The sequence below is a fragment of the Acanthochromis polyacanthus genome, chromosome 6 (genome assembly GCF_021347895.1).
Source record: "Acanthochromis polyacanthus isolate Apoly-LR-REF ecotype Palm Island chromosome 6, KAUST_Apoly_ChrSc, whole genome shotgun sequence".
Classification (NCBI taxonomy): Eukaryota; Metazoa; Chordata; class Actinopteri; family Pomacentridae; genus Acanthochromis; species Acanthochromis polyacanthus.
In genome coordinates, this window is record NC_067118.1 from 33,311,181 (window position 1) to 33,321,272 (window position 10,092).

At 41.7% G+C, this 10,092-nt stretch overlaps 1 protein-coding gene across 2 annotated transcripts; it reads left to right on the top strand.

The window, feature by feature from the left end:
• The first annotated feature begins 1,417 nt into the window (after positions 1-1,417).
• On the top strand, positions 1,418-7,143 carry aar2 (AAR2 splicing factor). Of its 2 annotated transcripts, XM_051949927.1 has the most exons (4): positions 1,418-1,518; positions 1,784-2,591; positions 2,680-2,909; positions 6,008-7,143. In XM_051949927.1, exons 2-4 carry the CDS (start codon positions 1,823-1,825, stop codon positions 6,173-6,175), a joined length of 1,167 nt encoding a protein of 388 aa, XP_051805887.1. In that variant the 5' UTR covers positions 1,418-1,518; positions 1,784-1,822; the 3' UTR covers positions 6,176-7,143. The 2 variants fall into 2 exon arrangements, with proteins under 2 accessions (XP_051805887.1, XP_022047773.1); XM_022192081.2 differs by having other exon boundaries at positions 1,422-2,591.
• Positions 7,144-10,092: the final 2,949 nt, after the last annotated feature.

Consider the following 10,092-nt stretch of genomic DNA (forward strand, 5'->3'; position numbering starts at 1 on the left):
TACATTGCACTACATTACGTGCATTTTCAGCACCATGGACAGGGTAATGTGAGTGAACCTGTCACATAATCAGCATGTGCAGCTGTGTCACATGTAAGATTTGGCAAATACAGAGAAAGATTTTTGTCCCCGAAGCAATTATGAAGTGTTAATGTAACTTGTTGTACGGGACTACAATCGACAGATGTGCCAGATGGGCCATTTCAAATGCTGTCTCACTGTAGGCACGTCGCATCCTGGCTTCCATCTATGGTATGACACAGCAGATGCGGTGTCAGAGGGGTAGAAACCAGCCGTCTGACCTGGAAGGGCCGGTTGAGAGCATGGAACAGCTCATCACTCACAAGTGCAGTCCTGATTATCTGGTAAGAAGAAGAACTTTAACCACTACCACGACTATACAAATAAATGAACTAAGATAATGAAATAAATCACGTTTTTCTCATTACGTGTTTTCAGGGAAAGAGGGCGACTTGCTCACATGTCAAGAAAATTCGAGGAAAGAAGAGAAAGAGGATATGGTTAATCAAAGTTATCAAGGCTCTGATCACTTGTTGGCAGAAACTTCAGAGCGTCTATATGCTCCCAAAGTAGGAAATGTGTCTTCCTGTTGCCTGTAAACCTGTGCTACTTTCCCATGAAGACATCAGGTGAATTCCTCTGCAACAAATAGGGGACACTACACGACCACCCTGTTTATATAGATAGCTGTTGTTTTTTTTTAAAATCATGGATGTTTACTGTTGTCAAGTTCTCATAGTTTTGTGTATTAAAACTTATACCGGCCGTTGCATGTCAGCATTGCTACTTGTTTTATGGGATAGTTTTATAGTAACCACAGATAAGCTAAAAAGTACCCACAATGCATTCAAATACTGTCAGAATATGCACATTTTCAAGGCCTCTCCAGTTGTAACAGCTATTATGTTTTGTAATTGTAAGCCATATATCATCATACACATGAAATGTTGGAGTTTATGCCTTTTATTACACATTTTAAATGTCTGATTTATACAATTTGACGTATGTGGTTGTTATTATTTGCATTATTGTTATTGGTAGTAGTCGTAGTAATAGCAATAGTAGTAATAGTAGATAAAGAAGTAGTGGTGTTAGTAGTAATAATAGTTGAAGTAGTAGGAGTATTATTAGTAGTAATTATGCTAGAAACAGCAATAGAAGTGTTAGAAATTGCAGTAACAGCAATAGGAATAGCTTTAATAGGAGTAGTAATAGTAGTCTTAGTAGTAATGTTAGTACAGGTATTAGTTGTAGTCTGTGTAATGGTAGTAGTAATAGTGTAGCAGTAGTAGTATTGTTTGTAGTAGTAGCAGTAACAGTAGAAGTAGTAGGAATATTGGTAGTAGCAATAACACTAGACGGACACAAGACGGCGGAACGTTTTATACTACGACGACGTTTCTACCCGGAAGAACACGTGTGTTACACAACTTCCACTATACACCAAACGAATTCCTCACGACTGGAAACAGCAGCAGCTAACGTGATGTATTTAAGGTATTTTAGCGGTAAATACGCAATAATACGAAGATATTAGTTTAAATCCGGATTCAGCGTTAGTTAAATGTTTTATTTACATTAACGTGTGTATTGGCGGCATATTTTTTTAGAGGCTGAAAAATTACAGCTAACATTAAAAAGCAGCATTACCCTGTCAGCCGTTTCATATTTCGAGAACATTATTATATAATTATTATACATGAAGAACTCACTCAGCAGGTGAGAGCGAAGTTTAGTTTGTGTGTCTTTTGATGTAATTAAGTTGGTAGGTTTAAGTCCAGTAGCTTGTGGAGGCGTAAACATGGCGAGCAGCAGCAGCAGTGTGGAGATGGATCCAGATGTGGCTCGGAGGCTGTTTGAGGAAGGAGCCACCCTGGTGCTGCTGGGTGTTCCTCAAGGCACAGAGTTTGGCATAGACTGCAGGAGTTGGCAGGTGGGTCCTCGCTTCAGGGGCGTTAAGATGATCCCTCCAGGCCTGCACTTCATCCACTACTCCTCTGTTAACTCACCGCGCTGTGGAGGAGAAATTGGCCCCAAGACAGGCCTCTTCCTCACTCTAAAACCCAAGGAGGTCGTTCTGGGTAACTGGGATCCCAAAGAGGAAGATCTGGACTTCTCGGCCTCCAAGAACGAAGAGGAGGTGAGCCGTGTCCGTGCGACCCTGCGAGAGCTGGATCCTCACCTGGGGCCTTATCCCTATGAGGTGATGAGGAAATGGGTGTCCCTCACTGACCGCCTCAGTGAGGAGGTGGCCAGTAGCCTCCAGCCTCTGTCGGGTCGGATTTGCGCATTCGCTGACGTCGTTCCCGAGAATGAGTACAGACACACCAAAGACAGGGCAGAACAGCCGAGGAATGACACAGCCTGCCAGAGCATGAGAGAGGGACTGGACAGGCTCCCCAGGATGAAGCAGAGGGAGGGGACAGAGGTGCGTTTCTCCAAAATCCCCAAGAAGACCTACCCTGATGGGGCAACGCCGGCCCAGATCACCCAGTGCAGCATGGACCTGAGCTATGCCCTGGAGACTGTGCTGGAGAAGAACCACAAGCAGCAGCCTCTCAACCTGCTAGGTAGGTGTTACATGCTCAGTCATTAAAAATAACACACTGCTGCTTTTAATTTAAAAAGCTAATATAATCTAAATTAAATCCCTTACAGGTGAGCTGCAGTTTGCCTTTGTGTGTTTCCTGATTGGAAACATGTATGAGGGCTTTGAGCACTGGAAGAGCCTCCTGACTTTGCTGTGTCGTTCCGAGGAAGCCATGCAGAAGCGTAAGGAACTCTACCTGGGGCTGATCGCGGTGCTGTACCACCAGCTCGGGGAAATACCACCTGACTTCTTTGTTGACATCGTGTCACAGAACAACTTCCTGACCTCCACACTGCAGGTATAAGCTTAAAGGTAGACTGCACAAATGCCAGGGGGAAAGTTTGTCATGGTACACGATAAATAACTTTATTGTGAAAGTGGAAGCTAACAAAATGTTTTTTTTGTCACAGTTGAAGATGTAGTATAACAAAACATTTAAATGCTGTGGATTTGTTCAAATGATTATTTATCATATTGTTTAGTTGTGCTTTTCATGTTAGAATATTTTCTGTTAAAGTACACTGAAGTCCTAGTATTTCAAAGCTATGGCCTTTTTTTTTTAAATATAGAGGATCTCAGAAAAGAAAGTTGTTTTTACCATCTCTACTCTTACATACGTGGACAAAATTGTTGGTACCCCTCAGTTAAAGAAGGAAAAACCCACAATTCTCACTGAAATCACTTGAAACTCACAAAAGTAACAATAAATAAAAATTTATTGAAAATTAAATAATCAAAATCAGCCATCACTTTTGAATTGTTGATTAACATAATTATTTCAAAAAAACAAACTAATGAAATAGGGCTGGACAAAAATGATGGTACCCATAACTTAATATTTTGTTGCACAACCTTTTGAGGCAATCACTGCAATTAAACGATTTCTGTATTTGTCAATGAGCGTTCTGCAGCTGTCAACAGGTATTTTGGCCCACTCCTCATGAGCAAACAGCTCCAGTTGTCTCAGGTTTGATGGGTGTCTTCTCCAAATGGCATGTTTCAGCTCCTTCCACATATGTTCAATGGGATTCAGATCTGGGCTCATAGAAGGCCACTTTAGAATAGTCCAACGCTTTTCTCTCAGCCATTCTTGGTGTTTTTGGCTGTGTGTTTTGGATCGTTGTCCTGTTGGAAGACCCATGACCTGCGACTGAGACCAAGCTTTCTGACACTAGGCAGCACATTTCTCTCCAGAATGCCTTGATAGTCTTCAGATTTCATCGTACCTTGCACACTTTCAAGACACCCTGTGCCAGATGCAGCAAAGCAGCCCCAAAACATTACTGAGCCTCCTCCATGTTTCACCGTAGGGACAGTGTTCTTTTCTTCGTATGCTTGGTTTTTGAGTCTATGAACATAGAGTTGATGTGCCTTACCAAAAAGCTCCAGTTTGGTCTCATCTGTCCAAAGGACATTCTCCCAGAAGCTTTGTGGCTTGTCAACATGCATTTTTGCAAATTCCAGTCTGGCTTTTTTATGAGTTTTTTTCAGCAGTGGTGTCCTCCTTGGTCGTCTCCCATGAAGTCCACTTTGGCTCAAACAACGACGAATGGTGCGATCTGACACTGATGTACCTTGGCCTTGGAGTTCACCTTTAATTTCTTTGGAGGTTGCTCTGGGCTCTTTGGATACAATTCCAACGATCCGTCTCTTCAATTTGTCATCAATTTTCCTCTTGCGGCCACGTCCAGGGAGGTTGGCTACTGTCCCGTGGGTCTTGAACTTCTGAATAATATGAGCCACTGTTGTCACAGGAACTTCAAGCTGTTTAGAGATGGTCTTATAGCCTTTACCTTTAAGATGTTTGTCTATAATTTTTTTTCGGATGTCCTGGGACAATTCTCTCCTTCGCTTTCTGTTGTCCATGTTCAGTGTGGTACACACCTTTTCACCAAACAGCAGGGTGACTACCTGTCTCCCTTTAAATAGGCAGACTGACTGATTATGAGTTTGGAAACACCTGTGATGTCAATTAAATGACACACCTGAGTTAATCATGTCACTCTGGTCAAATAGTTTTCAATCTTTTATAGAGGTACCATCATTTTTGTCCAGGCCTGTTTCATTAGTTTGTTTTTTAAATAATTATGTTAATCAACAATTCAAAAGTAATGGCTATTTTTGATTATTTAATTTTCAATAAATTTTTATTTATTGTTACTTTTGTGAGTTTCAAGTGATTTCAGTGAGAATTGTGGGTTTTTCCTTCTTTAACTGAGGGGTACCAACAATTTTGTCCACGTGTGTATTACTCAGACTGACAGGTACTGTGTGAGTGTGCAAGTAAAAAAAAAAAAAATACTTTTTTGTAATCCTATCTTTACCACAAGTTCAGGGAGCCACAGAGCTGTTCGAACTTGCTGGGAATTACGAGTAAGAGACAAATGCCAGGAAAAACAACACATATTCTTTGGAAAAACGTTATTTATTTTGGGAAGCTTCGCTGAGGGTAATATTCTATTTCTCATGAGCCCTAGTTCACACGCACACAGTTCAACGCGTTACAGCTGGAAGCTGCCCAGTATAATCCTTCTTTAACCTCCAGGCAGCCGTTGCACCGTTGATTCTTCGATTTAAAGTAACACATTTTTGAAAACTCTGCTGTATTCAACTGTTTTAATTGAGAGTGTCGTTATTATAGTAAAAGAAACTGACAAACCTGTGCAAAGAGTTCTGATGAGTTGCAGTAGCAAGAAGGAGAACCATCTAAAAATGTAAAAAGTTTGTTCTTATGACACTTTGATTGTATTTATTCTACCTTGAACAGCAAGTATTTCACATGCAATAAGAGAGGGACACACATGCGTTTTCTTACATTTGTCAGTGTGGCATATAGCTCACTTAACATTATTATTATATGTCTGACATCTATGATAATAATAACTTTTGATTATATAGCACTTTCAAGTCCAAGTGCTTTTACAAGCAACAGGTAAAATACAATAAAATGATTACTGATAAAACAATGGCTGAGAAGACACAATAACAACAATGAAACTGATAAAAACAGTATCTATGAAGACACATTGCCGCACACGTTATGTGAGTTACTGATGCTAGGACGAAGTGAAGTCCTAATACTGGGACTTCAGTGTAGGACCTTTTAACAGAAAACATTCTATCATGGAAAGCACAACTAAATAATATAATAAATAAGCGCTAAAAACAAATCCATAATATTAAAATGTTTTGTTCAGCTACATCTGAGATATTTGTCAAGTAAATCACGTTTATATATATTCATTTCTGAATGTTTGGGCCAAGTGATCTATGTGACACAAAACAAAGTGCCTGTAACAATAAATCCACAGCAGTGTCAAAGCTTTTATTACTTTTCTTGTGGACTTTCGCACTTAAGTTACAAACCATATCGTCGTTTGTCTCATCTTTTCGCAGGACTTCTTCCAGTTTGCCAGTGGACCTTGTGTCGACGGCACCCTGCGTAAGAGAGCAGAGAAGTTCAAAGCCCACCTGACCAAGAAGTTCCGCTGGGATTTTGATGCAGACTTAGACGACTGTGCGCCGGTGGTGGTGGAGCTGCCTGAAGGTGTTACGGTGGACTGAAACTGCTTAACTGTGGACTCAGTGTGCGACGCGGTGACAGAATTAGAGCTGTGAGGTTCTTACCGCTGGGCTCAAAGGTTCTCAGAAGGCTCGAGAAAACTGAGTTGCAAACCTTCAAATACCCTCATGCTCTTAGTTTCACTAGCACCAGTAGCTCTTCAGCAGAGAGGGCTGAGGTCGCTACAAGTGGGTGGCAAAATTCAACGTGTTATAAAGAAAACAGACATGTTGTTTATAAATCTGAAGTGTCACAGTCATGACAGAGCTGCAGTGTATTTGGAGAGTGGTGCCCTCTGGTGGTGATATTTTCAATCTCATCTTTAAAATCCATCCCCTTGTATTTCTAAAAATCAGTTTTGTTTAAGAGATGCATGGTAGCAGTGATGAACAATGCCAAATGCAAACATGTTATTGCCTACCATATACTTCTGTAATTTTGTACTGTAAACCACATCTAAAATGATCTAAAGTCTACATAGTGTTTTTTCAAGGGGGAACTAAATGTAGAGAGTTTTGGGACTACACTTTATGCAACTAATAAAGTCACTAAATATTGTAATATGTTGTAAAGTACTGCTTTGTAACGAGAAACTTGTTAAACCATCGACTAAGCTTCTTGTAAAAACTTGGTTTTGCTTATCTGTGAATTCTCATCTTAATAGAAACAGCACTTCTAAAACAAAATAGGTGTATCATGTTTCTGTCTGTCATACATTTATCATTATTGTTTCAATACCTGCCAGGAGAGGCTGTCTCATTTTACTCCTCTAGATGGCGTACATGTGCTTTTTGTGAAGATTTAAACGTCCTTCAGATTGTCATTGCTTAGATGTCTTCACACAGATGGAAAAGCTGCTGTTTTGGTGCTGGAATAGATTCAGTAGTTGATAGTGGGCTAAAGAGTGTTTGAGTGGAATGATCTCTAAACTTTATCCTCATGTAGAATAAAAATGCTTTTTACGTGTTAATACGAGTGGGAAGTGCAGAGTTGCAACTACATCAAATCAGTAACATAATTTCTGAGCTTTTCGTGTGTCTTCGTCCCTTCTTCTAATAATGATGGATAAGACAGACCTTGTATTTTCCTGTTGGTCCATCACTCATTCCTTTCACTCCTGCCCCTCATGAACCCTTTTCCCCCCAGCTGGACTCCTCTGCTTTGACATGCCCACGGCTCCACAAACCAATCTATAACCATAAAGCTGCTGTGAAAAGGACGAAAGCCATCTAATGCAATTATGGGAATCAATAGAGTCTGGGCTTGTTGATGAAGATCCAAATGCCAATACCAAACATCCATTCTCTTCCCAGAAGACACATGGTATTATGAAAGGGATGGTAATGCCGGGCTTCATGATGAAAACTCCCCCTCAGAAAATTTACGCACAACCGAAAAGAAGATCAGTTCTGTATTTGTGGTCCACTGTGAGCCCACTGGGGGCCTGCGCTGGTTGTTATTTTCCTTTAGAATGCAATTAGATGCAGAAAATGGCTTGGAAGACTTGGTGGAAACATATCACAACACAACATGGGAGGAAATGTACGCCGGTGATTTGTAGATTCATTTTCCTCTCTGGGGGTTGAAATACTCGACATTGTCAATGAAGACGGTCGCAGAAATGCCTCTGCTGGGATGTCCTTGGCATTCCAACCCTTCCATTAGTGTCAGAATTACAGTGTACAGCAAGTCAGCGGACAGCTCATTAAATGTCCAGCTTTTCCTCTGCCGCATGCACCCTTTCACCTCCAGAGAACATTCTCCTGCCCATGTTCCTGGTATGGCAGTCATTTTCCTTCTAATCTTTCGTATTTGTTTTGTTTGGTGCGGCCAGTGAAGCGCGCTGGGAAACAGGCCGCGTTGATTGTGCAGAACCTCAAAGCCTAGCAGGCCCTGTCAGTCACGGTGGAGCTCCATTAGATGTGAGCTGGCCATTTCCACGGGGCTCGCAGTGCTGCTCACTCAGCCAGTGTAAACACAGGCCCCTCTGTTTCTTTCTCAGTCACTCAGCCACTCTCCTCCTCTCTTCAGCGATGATGGAGGTTAGTGTGTGTGACTTGTTGGCCCAACTCTGACTGGTTGTAATATTAATTGTTGACTAAACAAATCAGGTGTTTGGTCATGTGTGTATGGAGTTACTCAAATAATAACTGGGCTGAGATGGGTCGATTAGATCAACTTTCTTTTCCGCTACACTTGAAATTCAGAAATAAACTGGAAGAGTCATTTGACAGCTGTTTTTGCAACATCTTGTGTCTTTGCATATCTTGAAGCGTTATATTATGGCAGATGTTTTAATTTAACGTTGTCTCTCTGTTTCCTTACAGATTAATTGCTGCCTTTTCTCAGCCTGCCAGTCTGTTTCTTACTATGACCACTTAGATGAATAGCAAGATGTGTAATTATAATAAATAAGTTGTCAAAAACTGGGTAATTATTTGTGTCTAAAGATTACTAAGATGTTTGTCCAGGAGTGGAAAGAGTGTTTACACTACAACCTTTTTCACTGTGTGGTAAAGATTATGTAGATAAACCACTTGTGGTGTGACACTGCTGACAGTTCAAAGCCTTACGTTTTAGATCTATCAGTGAAAACAAATAATTCCACATGAAGGTCTCATAAACTAAATATGAGGTCAGAAAAAAAGTTTGTACTTGTCCATCTGCGGATTCTATTCTCTGTCTGCACACATTAGCTTCCAGCTGCTACTCTCTCTCACCTTTTTGTCTTGGACTTTGGTGTCTGACTCACAACTAAACGTATGTTGATCTGTAATCCCTCTCTGCTGCAGCATCGGCGGGGCTTCACATGTCTGATTTGCATGACCCAAATGTGAGTGAGGCACGTGTACATTTTCCCAGGATGCATATATGAGCGTGCGTTGCGTTCGCGTGCACATTTTGAGCTCTGGTGCCCAGACATATGGACGTGGCGGGAGGGGGAGCTGCTAAAAGCAGGGATGGACGAGGTTAAAAATCCCTCCTGGAAATTTCACACACATCGGGGGACAGAGAGAGAGAGAGTGTGTGAACAATATGTTCTGTTATAGTGATCTGCCCAAGTGATTGAAGGCAGGAGCTAAAAACAAGGCGGTAGACCTTTGAGGTCTGTGTGTGTCTTTCTGCTCATATACAGCATTAGGACACAACAGCTGGCCAATAAATTCCACAGGCTAAGTAACTAAATTTGTCGAGGTGAAACGAGCACAGCCTGTGATAAACACACACAGAGACAGACATCACCTCCACTGTCATGTCTCACTGTTGTCACAGAGCTCATAAAAGTGTCTGCGCCTGTGCTATATATCATCCTTGAGAGCTAAACTAAACATCGGGCGGTAATTTTGATTCAAGCACGGGTTAGACAAACCACAGCAAAGACCTTTCCCGGTCCCTATTCCCCTGTCACAGTCCATCAGATATCTTTCATTCTCCCCCACCTGCCCATCAGATGACTGATCTCTGACTTCCATTTTTAGTGAGCCTCTGTTGTCTTTGGCTGTGGCACTCTGAGCATGAACTCTGGCAGACGTCACAGCACAAAGGACCCCAAACACACACACAACTTCTCTCTGTTGCTCACTTTCTCCCCCTAACCCTATTTTTCTTGAACGGTTGTGTGTCTGTGTGTGTGTGTGTGAGCTGGAAGCAGACCCCTCCTGGTAGCCCCTCACCCAGGGGAGAACCCGCTGAATGGCTGCAGCGTGGAGAGGAGGAAGGGCAGAAGGGAAACCCAGAGCAGACGGGGCCTTTCAGATTGCACTCTAAAGAGCATGAAAACATTCATTGCTCACCATTTTCCACTGGGTATTAAACTCATTCCTGTTTTCTTCTTTGTTTTTTCTGCTTTATATCAGTTTTCTGTACTTTTTCTTTGCCTCGTTTCTTTTCACCCTCTGCTGCCTTCACTAGCACCCTC